Source organism: Oncorhynchus nerka, linkage group LG23 (genome assembly GCF_034236695.1).
Source record: "Oncorhynchus nerka isolate Pitt River linkage group LG23, Oner_Uvic_2.0, whole genome shotgun sequence".
Classification (NCBI taxonomy): Eukaryota; Metazoa; Chordata; class Actinopteri; order Salmoniformes; family Salmonidae; genus Oncorhynchus; species Oncorhynchus nerka.
Window position 1 is genome coordinate 19,742,504 of NC_088418.1, and position 17,154 is coordinate 19,759,657.

At 42.4% G+C, this 17,154-nt stretch overlaps 1 protein-coding gene across 2 annotated transcripts in view; it reads right to left on the reverse strand.

The window, feature by feature from the left end:
• The window catches only part of LOC115106415 (zinc transporter ZIP11-like), a 136,074-nt gene that overhangs the window by 51,293 nt on the left and 67,627 nt on the right, over positions 1–17,154 (reverse strand). Inside the window, exon 5 of one of the 2 annotated variants that reach the window (XM_029629128.2) lies at positions 13,052–13,160. In XM_029629128.2, the coding sequence (XP_029484988.2) occupies positions 13,052–13,160 (109 nt within the window). Of the gene's footprint in view, positions 1–13,030; positions 13,161–17,154 lie in introns of both variants that reach the window. The other variant, XM_029629127.2, reaches the window with a different exon arrangement.

Consider the following 17,154-nt stretch of genomic DNA (forward strand, 5'->3'; position numbering starts at 1 on the left):
GTGAAACAGATAATAAACAAAAGTGAAATCAACAGTAAACATTACACTCACAGAAGTTCCAGAATAATAAAGACATTTCAAATGTCTTATTATGTCTATATAGTGTTGTAATGATGTGCAAATTGTTAAAGGACAAAAGGGAAAATAAATAAACAAATATGAGGTGTATTTACAATGGTGTTTGTTTCTCTTCACTCACCACTCACACATTCCCTCACTCACTCACTCACTCCCTCACTCACATTCACTCCCTCACTCACATTCACTCCCTCACTCACATTCACTCCCTCCTCACACTCCCTCCCTCACACTCCCTCCCTCACACTCCCTCCCACACTCACTCACACTCACTCACTCACTCACTCCTCCCACACTCACTCACTCCTCCCTCACACTCACTCACTCACACTCACTCACTCACACTCACTCACTCACTCACTCACTCACTCACTCACTCATACTCACACTCACTCATACTCACTCACTCATACTCACTCACTCACCTCCCTCCCTCATACTCCCTCACTCATACTCACACTCACTCCCTCACTCATACTCACACACTCACCTCACACTCACCTCATACTCACACTCGCTCACTCACTCACACTCGCTCACTCACTCACTACACACTCACTCCCTCACTCACTCACTCCCTCACTCACACTCCCTCACTCCCTCATACACACTCACTCCCTCTCACACACTCCCTCACTCACACTCACTTCCTCACACACACTCCCTCACTCACTCACACTCACTCACTCACACTCCCTCCTCACTCACTCACACACTCCCTCACTCATACTCACACACTCCCACACTCACTCCCTCACTCACTCACACTCACTCCCTCCCTCACTCACTCTCACTCACTCCCTCCCTCATACTCACACTCACTCCCTCATACTCACACTCACTCCCTCATACTCACATTCACTCACTCCCTCCCTCACTCACACTCATTCACTCCCTCACTCACACTCACTCACTCCCTCACTCACATTCACTCCCTCACTCACACTCACTCCCTCACTCATACTCACTCCCTCACTCATACTCACACTCTCACTCCCTCCCTCACTCACACTCACTCATACTCATTCCCACATACTCACACTCACTCACTCACACTCACACTCACACTCCCTCACACTCACACTCACACTCACACTCACTCACACACTCCCTCACTCATACTCACTCCCTCACTCATACTCACTCCCTCACTCATACTCACTCATACACACTCACTCCCTCATACACTCACTCACTCCCTCATACACACTCACTCCCTCATACACACTCACTCCCTCATACTCACTCACTCACTCCCTCATACTCACTCACTCCCTCATACACACTCACTCACTCATACTCACTCACTCATACTCACTCACTCCTCATACTCACTCACTCACTCATACTCACTCACTCACTCATACTCACTCACTCACTCATACTCACTCACTCACTCACTCACTCACTCATTCACACTCACTCACTCATTCATACACACTCACTCCACTCATACTCACTCACTCACTCATACTCACTCACTCCCTCATACTCACACACTCATACTCACACACTCATACTCACACACTCATACTCACACACTCATACTCACACACTCATACTCACTCACTCATACTCACACTCACTCATACTCACACTCACTCATACTCACACTCACTCACTCACACTCACACATACTCACACTCACACATACTCACACTCACTCTCACTCGGTCAACATAGGCCAACCACAAGGGACAAGGCATCAAGCCGTCAGCGTCCAAGGTTTGTTTGAGTATAAGTGTGTGTGTTTGCCTTTGTGAATGTGTATTTGCAAGAAATAGAAAGAGAGGGTGTGTGAGAGAAAGACAGAGAGCGAAAGAGAAGACAGAGGACAAAGCATGCAAGAGAGTGTGAGAGTAAAGTAGCAGAAGCCTTGGGATACAGTGTACATAGTCTAATAATACTGTGTGCATAGTCTATTAATACAGTGTACATAGTCTATTAATACTGTATGCTAATAAACTACAGTGTACATAGTCTATTAATACAGTGTCCATAGTCTATTAATACAGTGTGGTAATAAACTACAGTGTACATAGTCTAATAATACTCTGTACATAGTCTATTAATACTCTGTACATAGTCTATTAATACTCTGTACATAGTCTATTAATACTCTGTACATAGTCTATTAATACTCTGTACATAGTCTATTAATACTCTGTACATAGTCTATTAATACAGTGTGGTAATAAACTACAGTGTACATAGTCTAATAATACTCTGCACATAGTCTATTAATACGCCGCGCATAGTCTATTAATACTCCGCGCATAGTCTATTAATACTCTGTACATAGTCTATTAATACAGTGTACATAGTCTATTAATACAGTGTGGTAATAAACTACAGTGTACATAGTCTAATAATACTCTGTACATAGTCTATTAATACTCTGTACATAGTCTATCAATACTCTGTACATAGTCTATCAATACTCTGTACATAGTCTATTAATACAGTGTGGTAATAAACTACAGTGTACATAGTCTAATAATACTCTGTACATAGTCTATTAATACTCTGTACATAGTCTATTAATACAGTGTGGTAATAAACTACAGTGTACATAGTCTATTAATATTCCGCGCATAGTCTATTAATACTCCGCGCATAGTCTATTAATACTCTGTGCATAGTCTATTAATACAGTGTACATAGTCTATTAATACAGTGTACATAGTCTATTAATACAGTGTACATAGTCTATTAATACAGTGTACATAGTCTATTAATACAGTGTACATAGTCTATTAATACTCCGCGCATAGTCTATTAATACTCTGTACATAGTCTATTAATACAGTGTACATAGTCTATTAATACAGTGTACATAGTCTATTAATACAGTGTACATAGTCTATTAATACAGTGTGGTAATAAACTACAGTGTACATAGTCTATTAATACAGTGTGGTAATAAACTACAGTGTACATAGTCTATTAATACTCCGCGCTAATAAACTACAGTGTACATAGTCTATTAATACTCCGCGCATAGTCTATTAATACTCCGCGCATAGTCTATTAATACTCCGCGCATAGTCTATTAATACTCCGCGCATAGTCTATAAATACTCCGCGCATAGTCTATTAATACTCCGCGCATAGTCTATTAATACTCCGCGCATAGTCTATTAATACTCCGCGCATAGTCTATTAATACTCTGTGCATAGCCTATTAATACTCTGTGCATAGCCTATTAGTACTCTGTGCATAGTCTATTAATAGGGGCGGCAGGGTAGCCTAGTGGTTAGAGCGTTGGACTAGTAACCGAAAGGTTGCAAGTTCAAACCCCCGAGCTGACAAGGTACGAATCTGTCGTTCTGCCCCTGAACAGGCAGTTAACCCGCTGTTCCCAGGCCGTCATTGAAAATAAGAATTTGTTCTTAACTGACTTGCCTGGTTAAATAAAGGTAAAATAAAAAAATACTCTGTACATAGTCTATTAATACAGTGTACATAGTCTATTAATACAGTGTGGTAATAAACTACAGTGTACATAGTCTAATAATACTCTGCACATAGTCTATTAATACACTCGCTCATAGTCTATTAATACTCACACTCATAGTCTATTAATACTCTGTACATAGTCTATTAATACAGTGTACATAGTCTATTAATACAGTGTGGTAATAAACTACAGTGTACATAGTCTAATAATACTCTGTACATAGTCTATTAATACTCTGTACATAGTCTATCAATACTCTGTACATAGTCTATCAATACTCTGTACATAGTCTATTAATACAGTGTGGTAATAAACTACAGTGTACATAGTCTAATAATACTCCGCGCATAGTATATTAATACAGTGTACATAGTCTAATAATACTCTGTACATAGTCTATTAATACAGTGTGGTAATAAACTACAGTGTACATAGTCTATTAATACTCCGCGCATAGTCTATTAATACAGTGTACATAGTCTAATACAGTGTACGTGGTAATAAACTACAGTGTACATAGTCACATTCACTCCTCAATACTCACGCGTACTCAATCTCACTACTCCCTCGTACTCACATAATCACTCCCGCGTAGTCTAATAATACTCCGCGCGTAGTCTCATTCACTCCCTACTCACGCGTAGTCTACTAATACTCCGCGCGTCAGTCTACTCATAATACTCCTCGCCTCATACTCTAATAATACTCCACGCACAGTCACCTAATACTCCACTCCGCGTAGTCTCAATACTCGCGTAGTCTAACTCAATACTCCACTCCGTAGTCTCACTACTACTACTCGCGTCATACTCTACTCATACTCATACTCACTCCCTCAGTCTACTCACACCCTCATACTCCCGCGTCATACTCACTCACTCACGCCGCGCGTACTCACTCACTCCCTCATACTCACTCACTCCTCATACTCACTAGTCACCTCATACTCACTCACCCGCGTACTCTACTCATCATACTCACTCGCGCACTCCCCCACTCTACTCACCCTACTCACTCACATTCACTAGTCTACTCACACTCACGCGCGTCAGTCTCACTCACTCCCTAGTCTAATCACTACGCGCGTCCTCTCAACTCACTCCTCATACGCACTCACTCTAACTCAATCACTCGCACCTCATCTCACTCACCTCATACTCACATCACTCCCTCACTCATACTCACTCATACTCACTCCTCACTCATACTCACTCCTCGTCATACTCACTCCCTCACTCATACTCACTCCCTCACTCACACTCATACTCGTAGTCTCACTCATCCCTCATACTCACTCTCAACTCAACTCACGCCTCCCTCTCACACCCCTCACTCACGCGCGTCAGTCTCATACTCACTCACTCACGCACTCAGTCTCATACTCACTCGCGTCCTCTCACTCACTCATACTCGCTCATACTCACTCTCCCTCATACTCACGCGCGTGGTCTACTCACTCGCGCCTCATCACTCACTCGCGCGTAGTCTCAACTCACATACGCGCGTACTCACTCCCCTCTAATACTCACTCCCACGCGCGTACTCACTACGCTCATACTCACGCGCGTAGTCTCAATAATACGCGCGTAGTCTAATAATACGCGCGTAGTCTAATAATACGCGCGTAGTCTAATAATACGCGCGTAGTCTAATAATACGCGCGTAGTCTAATAATACGCGCGTAGTCTAATAATACGCGCGCAGTCTAATAATACGCGCGCAGTCTAATAATACGCGCGCAGTCTAATAATACGCGCGCAGTCTAATAATACGCCGCGCAGTCTAAGTCTAATCACTCGGCCAACATAGCCAGTCAATCAGGCATCGCCATCAGCGCAGGTTTGTCTAGTATAAGTGTGTGTGTTACGCCGCGCAGTCTATCAATACGCCGCGCAGTCTATCAATACGCCGCGCGTAGTCTATCAATACGCCGCGCGTAGTCTATCAATACGCCGCGCGTAGTCTATCAATACGCCGCGCGTAGTCTATCAATACGCCGCGCGTAGTCTATCAATACTCTGTACGTAGTCTATTAATACAGCGTACATAGTCTATTAATACAGTGTGGTAATAAACTACAGTGCGTCTAATAATACTCTGTACATAGTCTATCAGTGTGGTAATAAACTACAGTGCGCGTAGTCTATCAATACGCCGCGCGTCGTCTATCAATACGCCGCGCGTCAATACGTCGCGCGTAGTCTATTAATACTCCGCGCATAGTCTATTAATACTCCGCGCATAGTCTATTAATACTCCGCGCATAGTCTATTAATACTCCGCGCATAGTCTATTAATACTCTGTGCATAGCCTATTAGTACTCTGTGCATAGCCTATTAGTACTCTGTGCATAGTCTATTAATAGGGGCGGCAGGGTAGCCTAGTGGTTAGAGCGTTGGACTAGTAACCGAAAGGTTGCAAGTTCAAACCCCCGAGCTGACAAGTCTATTAATCTGTCGTTCTGCCCCTGAACAGGCAGTTAACCCGCTGTTCCCAGGCCGTCATTGAAAATAAGAATTTGTTCTTAACTGACTTGCCTGGTTAAATAAAGGTAAAATAAAAAAATACTCTGTACATAGTCTATTAACACAGTGTACATAGTCTATTAATACAGTGTGGTAATAAACTACAGTGTACATAGTCTAATAATACTCTGCACATAGTCTATTAATACGCCGCGCATAGTCTATTAATACTCCGCGCATAGTCTATTAATACTCTGTACATAGTCTATTAATACAGTGTACATAGTCTATTAATACAGTGTGGTAATAAACTACAGTGTACATAGTCTAATAATACTCTGCACATAGTCTATTAATACTCTGCGCATAGTCTATTAATACTCTGCGCATAGTCTATTAATACTCTGTGCATAGTCTATTAATACAGTGTACATAGTCTATTAATACAGTGTGGTAATAAACTACAGTGTACATAGTCTAATAATACTCTGTACATAGTCTATTAATACTCTGTACATAGTCTATCAATACTCTGTACATAGTCTATCAATACTCTGTACATAGTCTATCAATACTCTGTACATAGTCTATTAATACAGTGTGGTAATAAACTACAGTGTACATAGTCTATTAATACTCCGCGCATAGTCTATCAATACTCTGTACATAGTCTATTAATACAGTGTGGTGATAAACTACAGTGTACATAGTCTAATAATACTCCGTGCATAGTCTATTCATACTCCGTGCATAGTCTATTCATACTCCGTGCATAGTCTATTCATACTCCGTGCATAGTCTATTCATACTCCGTGCATAGTCTATCCATACTCCGTACATAGTCTATCCATACTCTGTACATAGTCTATCCATACTCTGTACATAGTCTATCCATACTCTGTACATAGTCTATCCATACTCTGTACATAGTCTATCCATACTCTGTACATAGTCTATCCATACTCTGTACATAATCTATCCATACTCTGTACATAGTCTATCCATACTCTGTACATAGTCTATCCATACTCTGTACATAGTCTATCCATACTCTGTACATAGTCTATCCATACTCTGTACATAGTCTATCCATACTCTGTACATAGTCTATCCATACTCTGTACATAGTCTATCCATACTCTGTACATAGTCTATCCATACTCTGTACATAGTCTATCCATACTCTGTACATAGTCTATCCATACTCTGTACATAGTCTATTCATACTCTGTACATAGTCTATTCATACTCTGTACATAGTCTATTCATACCCTGTACATAGTCTAATACTGTGTACATAGTCTAATACTGTGTACATAGTCTAATACTGTGTGGTAATAAACTACAGTGTACATAGTCTATTAATACTGTGTGGTAATAAACTACAGTGTACATAGTCTAATAATACTGTGTACATAGTCTATTAATATTGTGTGGTAATAAACTACAGTGTACATAGTATATTAATACTGTGTGGTAATAAACTACAGCGGACAACACACTTCAAAACACCAGCTCAAAGGGGTTAAGGATGAAACGTCTTCCACAAACATCTCCTTCTCTCATTGTGGTCCAAGCGCGATGGTAGCTGGACAAAGGCTGTACCTCATGATGCATTGACCCGATCAAGGCCTTTTGAGTTGAGTAGTGTCTTGGTTCCATGGCAATTCTGGATGTTAACTTTCATCATGCAACCCAGAATGATGATTGTCGCCAAGCAACAATCAAGGCATGACAACAGTAGGTCGATACGTATGCCATCTACTCAGGATGGCCAGTGACTCACAAACATACAAATACTCACACACACACACTTGTGTGCAGAAACGCATGTTTCATGTCACATGGACGCACACTCGCTTGCGCACACACGATCAACCTTGAGCACACACACCACATACTGGGCAGACGAAGGAGGTACAGAGCTGAGCGATACTCCCATTGTGTGTCCTGTTCCTGTGAATGGGACTACAATGTGTTGTGTAATGATAAGGGTATACAGAACCCCACTGGGCCCTCGTCCCCTCCTGTAAAACCTCATCTATGCAAAGAAAGAAAGAGAGAATGTGAAGAGGTATTACAGAGTGGGACAAAAAAGAGAAAGAGAGCGAGAGAGAGCCAGAGAGAGAGCCAGAGAGAGAGCCAGAGAGAGAGCCAGAGAGAGAGCCAGAGAGAGCGAGAGAGAGCGAGAGAGAGCGAGAGAGAGCGAGAGAGCGAGAGAGAGCGAGAGAGAGAACAACTAACTGTCTTGCATGGATACAGAAGGTGCATTATTGGCTACAATCCTGTGCCCACCTTTGCCTCTTTGTAATCGGTAGGACATGTGAGGAGCAAATCATATTGAGACTGTTTGCTAATTCAACAGGAACATAAATCAATTGTATAACAAACATCCTTCTGGCTGCTTCATAGATCTGTGTTTGTTTTATAAGTCTCCCTATCTGCTCCTGGGTGCTGTGACCAGAAAGGTCTCCTCCATTCAGACTGTCCCTTAATGCCACTGAGCATTCTGGGTAGGTTGTCTCCTCAACGACATGCAGAGAGGGAGGAGGAGTCCCACTCCAACCTTTCTCCTCTACTCTCGTTTCAGTTAATCTCACCTGCCAAGTCACCCGCAAACACTCAGACATAGACCACAACTCACGCACAGTGAGCTAAAATACCAACCCGATGACCTGAAAAGTCTTCAAAAATCTACTTGTTACATAATGGAGTGGGATAGTAGGTAGAAATCAGAGACAGTACTGCTCTTCTTCTTAAGACATAAGACTATATAAGGTTACATAAGATGATAATTAAAAACCAAGATTTGGCATTAGTGTGTTGTGTTTACCCCCCCAGTCCCTACTCGGTCAACACTTTGAGGTGACTATCTTATCTCTTGCCCTAAATGGTGTGACCAAAACAAGTCTGGAGAGCCTGTCTTGTTAACAACTCTTAAAGAGAAGAAGAAGGGTAGCTGTGCTTGATGTACTGGAATGGGACTTAAACCTTAAAAAGGGACAGCTCACTTCTTTGTAGTTTCTAAATAACCAGCAAACACACTTTTAAAATGGTTTGGAGGAAACAACGACAGCCTGCCAAGTTTGAAAAGAAGTTAAAACCTCAAAAAAGTGAACCATCCCCTTAAGATGTAGCCTTCTCTTTTAACCCCATTACAGAAAAGCAAACACGCGGATCGTCACAGCGAGTAGCTTTGATTCTCACCAAATACAGAGTGAATTATTCAGTAAGTCTCATGCATAAAGTATGAGGGATATACAGTGGGGTCCGAAATTACTCACACCCTTGATAAAGAATGTAAAATAAATACATTGAAATACTGAGCAATATTGTATGCAAAAAAAATATATATATGGAGACCAGCAGAGCTAGACTGGCTTCAAACCATTGGGATTGTAGCTACATGATGCTATAGGGTTCACTGGCTTTCCCAATCTGCCTTGGATATTGATATATGGTTGACAAGACAGTCAGTTACAAGCATGTTAGGCAGCCCTTAGCTTGTCACAAAAAAAGCAGTAATTAAATCAAAACATTATGCATGTGATTGGTTAGTGTCAACAATGGCAATACGTACCGTCCACATTCATATACCACACAGTTTTCGATTTAAAAAAAAGAAGTTGCTGTTGGTTGGACTTTGGGTTTTCTGTGATGGCTAGGAAAGGAATCACGGTTAAACAGGTAAGTACCATTAAACACTAAGAGAAGGAACCCAGGAAGATAATCAACAGAGAAAACCCCAATCACAATTCACGATCTGAGACAGACCAATCAAGAGACAGAATAGGGGAGAAGGGGCAGAAGTAGCATGGGGAGGAGGAAGCACAGAAGATCACAAGATACCTGGACTCATCAGTTCTGTCTCAAAACTACTCTCAAAAGTTACATTCACAATGCATATACAGTGTTTGCGGTGTGTGTGTGTGTGTGTGTGTGTGTGTGTGTTTCACTTCATATTGCTGAGGGAGTATTTGATGAGCAACCCCCCTCAACCACACATGGAGGGATTTTTCAGGCAGACACAGATATTTTTTTCTTAATAAGCTTAAAATGTATTAAACTTGTCATAAAAAATGTATATCGGCCATTGATATAGTTAGTTTTACTCTCATTATTAGTCCACTGGCTACCTCACGGTTTTAGGATATTCAAACACCTTTGAGATGAAACTCCGTTAGATTCAAATCATGGTTTGATCGGGAGAAAGCCATAATTGTAACAAACTTGATGAAAGCATAGCCTAACCCAAATTCATATTCATAGCCTATCGGTTGGAGAAAGGGAGAAGGGAATATATAAGTTTTTTTTAAACAGCAAGACACTAGATAGTTAAGGAGCATTATATATCTGTAAATAGGTTTAGGCTATAAGGCCCATGTATCCGAGAGAGAGGAGAGCTTTTGTGCTGCTTTGGTGGAATTCTCCACTCTGTCTAGCCTAAATCTCTCTCTTGCATTCTGTATATAACATATTTATAGAAGCATGCTGGCTGACACACACACACACACACACACACACACACACACACTGAACATACAGTCATACACTACTGAGTAATCCGGGCTAAGGCGATTCACTAACACCAATCAGAGTAGAGCAAGCTGCCCCACAGTGAAACCATCACAGCAGGTTGTGGAGTGTAGAATACAAAAGTATGTGGACACCTGCTCGTTAAACATCTCATTCCAAAATTATGAACAATGTATTTTTATTATTATTCATTATTAAACAATTACGAACAAATGTAGAATTACTGATGCTAGCATTGGATGTGCTCGTAGAAGCAGAACAACTTGTGTTGTCGACAGGTGCAGGTGTCGTTCTGCTGGTAGTAGCAGTACTACCAATAGAGCTGGTATGTGTCTCTGGCCTTACTTTTTTCGAGCAACCTCCGTTTGGGAATACCTGCACTCGATGATGGGAACATTGCTTTGGGGCCTTGCATCCATTCAGCCAAAAAAGCATTCGTGAGGTTGGGAACTGATGTTGAGGGATTAGGCCTGGCTCGCAGTCAGCGTTCCAATTCATCCCAAAAGTGTTAGATGGGGTTGAGGTCAGGGTTCTGTGCAGGCCAGTCAAGTTCTTGCACACCGACCTTAAATTATTTCTGTATGGACCTTGTTTTGTGCACTGGGGCATTGTCATGCTGAAACACAAAGTTTGAAGCACAGAATCGTCTAGAAAGTCATTGTATGTTGTAGCATTAACATGTCCTTTCACTGGAACTGAGGAGCCTAAGGAGCTGAACCATGAAAAACAGCCCCAGACCATTATTCCTGATCCACCAAACTCTACCGTTGGCACTATGCATTCGGGCAGGTGGCGTTCTCCTGGCATCCGCCAAACCCAAATTCGTCCGGCAGAATGCCAGATGGTGAAGCGTGATTTGTCACTCTACTGCTCCCGAGTCCAATGGCGGCGAGCTTTACACCACTCCAGTCGACGGTTGGCATTGCGCAAGGTGATCTCAGGCTTGTATGCAGCTGCTCGGCCACACACAAGGACATACAATTTTTACGCGCTGCTCACTTCAGCACTCGGCGGTCCCGTTCTGTGAGCTTGTGTGGCCTACCACTTCGCGGGGAGCTGTTGTTGCTCCTAGACGCTTCCACTTCACAATAACAGCACTTATAGTTGACCAGCGCAACTCTAGCAGAGCAGAAATTTGACATTCTAACTTGTTGGAAAGGTGGCATCCTATGAAGGTGCCACATTTAAAGTCACTGAGCTCTTCAGTAAGGCCATTCTACTGCAAATGTGTCTCTTTGAAGATTGCATGGCTGTACACAATTTTATACACCTGTCAGCAACGGGTGTGGCTGAAATAGCCAAATCCACTAATTTGAAGGGGTGTCTACATACTTTTGTATATAAACACAATGTACCTTTGGATGTCTACATCCACATTGAGTAAAGAGGGAACTGCTTCAATATGTGCTCCAAATCTATGTTATCATCTACATACGGTAGAGATGCTTTGAGCAATTATACCTGACGGTAATGAATATGAATTTACTACAGGAGTTGGACAGAGAGGATCAAGGAAACTGTTCATGTCACCGCCGCTGACGAGTCCTTTTGAAACGAGGGTCGTGTTCCCGATTTTAGTCCATCTGCGGTCGGTCAATATGCTCATTATGGTCAACATCCAGCTGACATAACTGTGACGCACTGCACATCCCCTCTAAATACAGTGCATGTCACATATCCTTCCCCTTTCTTAACGTGTCTGTCATCCCAACTTAAAAACATGGCCTCCCAGAGTGACTTCAACCAGGCTCTGGCCGAACAAATGCAAGACACGCATCATCATCATCAGTGGACGCATGGCTGGAGTGGATGCCTGTGACAGTACATGAGGGAGGAGGGGGGTCACAGTAAATGATTCACCCGCTGTATATTCCTATAGTCTAAATGAAATCTCTCCACTTGTTTGGCTCAGTGAATTAACCAAACTGAACACCATGCGCAGGGATCAAGTTAATAATCGCTGCAGGCTTCACTATTATGCAAGCCATTAACGTCCCGAACGCTGAATAAAACCATATCCTATTTTCTGTTAGTATATTGTCACAGTATTGATAAACCCGTTCTCAATATCCATCTAAACCAATCCACGATGCCTATTAACATAGAGAATGTGAAAATTGGCAATTATATCTAAGAGTTATTTTGCCCTATGCTCTGTGACTCTAATTGTGAGTAATGTTTTGTGTCGTAGGGGGGGGCGTACACGTTTATGTTTCGAAATAAATAAATAAATAAAACCAGCAGAAAAACATAAAACAAAGAACACCGGTGAGATGATTCAAGCGCCACAGGAAGCCAGTACAGATATTGATTGGTAAGATGAGAAAGAAGAGAAAGAGAGAGCGAGAGGAATATCCAAGAGCAAGCCATCAGAGAAATGAGACTCATGGTTTTAAATGGTTTTTCAGTTGAGTCCCTGCCATAGGTTGTTTGAGAGGTAGATGGGGGAGGTTGCTGATAATGATGTGGGTATATGAAGGGAGGCTTGCCTGAGAGCGGTCCTGCTCTACCTATCCTGATGGTCATCTCATCTGAGGCTGGGAACAAGAGGTCCTCCTCCTTGGCCAGTTTGGAGTCTGGGGACAGGGCCAGGGCTGTGTGGGGGTCCACTCCTACACCCTAAAAAACACAGGGAGTTAAACATTCCAATGTATTTATCTAGGTTATAGAGAATGAGAATATAGACCTGACCAAGAGACAGTGCAGTCGACACACACAGTCAGTGAGAAATAGTTTGGCATGCATGAAGGTTTATAAAAAAAACTTCTTATGATCATTTTATTACAGGGTTATTAATTCAGGTGCTGCTTGTCAAATTCATTTGTGGCTGTTGGACATTTCCGCCAACCCAAAGGAAAAACCGTTACACAACCCAATATGATCAATTCAGTCCGGAACAAAAACAAACATTTTTAAAAATCATTTGAAAATCAATAATTGATCATTTGGTATGTACTTATTCAGACTTATTTAAAGCCCATTCACACCTGCATTTTGAAGACTCAGCTTTAAAGGCAGGTAGAGAAAAACAGACAGGTTTTAGACTATAGGTGCCTCTATAGGTTCCCCTTCAAATAGGCTTTGTCCCCCATCTCAGACTTAGAAAAAGTTGGATCTTAGTCATAAGTATAAATGTTAGCGCAATGGCGAAGTCTATAGGTATCTACTAGCATGCTAGCAGATAGTGCAAGTCTATGTGTAACACTAGTTAGCATTGGCTCGGGAAACTACCTCTAGCTTCCTTCATACCGGACACAGAGACATACAACTGGTATCCACAAACTCACCTGATTCTGGGGAATCATTGCTAAAATCCCCTAGTATCCCTTTAAAGGAGGCCGTAACATTCCCATTAAAAAGTTATATTATATTAAGATGAGCTGTTAAACTCGACGGTAAATGTACCTATCAATAATCATCAAAACATCCATAAAACTGTGGGATCCTACTACACTGGAACAAATCCCAATCTGTGATTGTTGTTTTTTGCCTGTAAAACCCTAATGGTATTCGGCGCTTGGCCTGTACGCTTTTACAATTCCATTCATTTTTTAATGATGTTTGGGGCTGCTCTTGTTTTTGGAGAATGATCATTTCTGCCAGGGGAGATGAGGTGGCAAAAATAAAAGGGCAGCATTGGGCTAGAGGAGCAGAGATGAATCCGCTCGGTAGTCTTGGCTTGAATGTGAAATGTTGTGAGACTGCAAAACCCCCTCGAAAACAAAATCAAGCCCATTTGGGGATTGAGCGAGACCACTTATTGCAGAGCAGCCTTAAAAAAAAATGGCCAAAGCGGAGGGATGAGGGATTTGACATCAAGTTATACATAACTATGCTTAAATATAATTATTGTGTGTGTGTGTGTGTGTGTCCGTGCGTTAATGCACACATGCATGAGTGTGTGTGTGTGTGTGTGTGTGTGTGTGCGCGCTTTGGAGGATTGGAGATGTGCCTCCCCAGAGGGCGCAATTAACCCCAGTGGTCCCCTTCAGCAGCAGACCTGACAATCTCATCAACAGGAAGGGCTTACAGTAACCGTTAAACACCGCAAACAAGGACCTGGCTCTGATTGAAGTGCTCAAATGCACTCGAGTGTCTGCAGCTGCAGCACGGGAGCACAGCCAGATTACACCAGTACTACACCCTGGCTTGTGTCTCAAATGCCACCCTATTCCCTGTACAGCGCACCACGTTTGACCCCTATGGGCCCTGGTAGTGGACCATATAGGGAATAGGGTCCCATTTGGGACGCGTCCCTAGTCCTTCTCCAATGACATCAATGACATTACCTCTGGCTGGCTCTTAGCCTGGTTAAACAATACAAACATTGACTGAAACAATGGTGATTGCAGCATTCTCTCGGTTTACTGGTCTAATAACACACTGAGGGACTGTGAGGAGTGTTTCTGTTAGTGTGATGTCTCCCCAGATAGAGTCGTTTCATGTTGAGGTCAGATAGAGTGTGATGAGTAGTGGGGGGTGGATTAAGTACCTCTCTCACAGGAGAACTAAACCCGTCCAGGTTCAACACGAACCCTGTGTGTGTGTGTCGGTATGGGTGTGTGTGTGTGTGCGTTTAGGCTGTGCATGCTTTTTTGCTGTGTTTCAGTCGGAAAAATGGAAGTGTCCAGTCTGTATCCAGTAATTACATTCGTGCCTTGGACACATTCAGCAGGCGTCGCAGTAGTGAGTGGACAACCATATGCATTACAGTGTGTTCCTCTGTTATCGTACACCGGCAATGCATTTTCACCTGTTACATTTCTGTTTACTTTCACAACTCTGGCTTCCCCAAAATGACAAGAAATGAAGAGATAAACAACGTGCTCGACTCCACCTTATATAAACGTAAATCCTCGTACACAATCTACAGAACAGAAATAGGACAGCACTCCGGTAAATAAACTTAAATGGACATTTCTTTTGCCGCACAAACGCGTCGGGTATGAGCCTTTCTTCAGCGTGCGAGGCAATGGCAATCAATGTCACAACAACAAGACCTCACACGTGTGTATGTGTGTGTGTGTGTGTGTGGTAAGAATAATTGGAGGTGACACAACGGATCAATCCCAACGACAGAGAGGGCCGATTTGGGAATTTACAGTCTGGGAGACCGCACACAATGCATCATGTTTGATACAGCTCATCTGTGGTCCATCACATCCAATGTCCAATATCCACTGTAACATTTACACAGGGAGCGGAGAAACTCTCTGGGGAGGAGATGTTGTTATGGCAGAGAGATGAAAAATTATGGAGAGAGAAAGAGAGAGAGATGGAGAGGGAGAGAAAGAGACGAGAGAAGATAGAGAGTTCTTGGTGATGGATTGCTTGTCCTTGAATCCTCAACTTAAGCTCTAATCCCTATGAAGTGGACCAAAGTGAATTCTTCTTTATGTCAACAACTGTTGTCAGAGGTTGCTTCTTTATAGTCCATTCTCACTAGCCAGCCACTGTCTGAATAATTCAGAACATTCCTCAGAGTGTGCCTGACAAAATGACGCTAGAGAGTATGTATTATGATAAACATTTGCTTGATAAACGAGACGCTAGTGAGTACACTCCTTATAAACATCCCGCTAGTGAGAACACAACTTAGTCCAATTTAGCAGCTGTGTTGTTGTCAACTGGGAGTGAAAATAAAGATGTGTCCCTTGGGCCAGATGGTGTTTTAATTATCCATAAAGGCCCCATCTATCCATTCGTTAAGGCACCCTCCTTCATCCAGCAGATATTTAATTGCTCTGGAGTGAGATGTATTCATCACAGCCCCTGACCCTGCTGTTGGGAAGCTCGGTGTGCGTGCGTGCGTTTGTGCATGCGTTTAGATCGGGATGCAATTCTAACCTGGATTCAACAAATCCATCATTGGAGTATTGAAGGAAGCTACACGGATTTGCTACCTGTCCCTGATCTGTCAACATATATCCATGGTTAGCTCTTAGCTTTCCAAATGTCACACAGTCTCAAATCCAAATGTGACACAGTCTCAAATCCAAATGTGACACAGTCTCAAATCCAAATGTCACACAGTCTCAAATCCAAATGTCACACAGTCTCAAATCCAAATGTCACACAGTCTCAAATCCAAATGTCACACAGTCTGATCATCAGTACATATCGCTCTCATCTTTCTCCTTGTCAATTATCTGACCTCTTAGACTCTTATACCTTATTATTCTAACTCTTTATGACTTATCAGACTCTTATACCTTACTATTCTCACTATTTCTTGGTAGTCGATACGTAGGCCTTCATGTTCTCTCTTATATCCCGAGCTCTTCCTGTATACACACTTATCCCTGGCATCATTTGAAGTGGAGCACAGAACAACATGGCATCAGAACCAGTACCTCTCTGGAGTTCCCGGCCGAGAAACACAAAGGTTCCTGACTCATTGATATTGAGTACTGAGCACACAGCTCTCTGATGTGACCAGGGATATGGGGGGTTGGAGGAGGTGAGTGTAACCTACTGGTATTGAATCTTTGATGTCAGCATTCTGCTTTGAGACGTCTAGGATCAACATCTGTGGGAAAATACATCCTACTCTGGGCACACAGTGGAGTCAACTCTAAGTCTATTATTAAAAAGGTTCATTAAGGTTAATTAT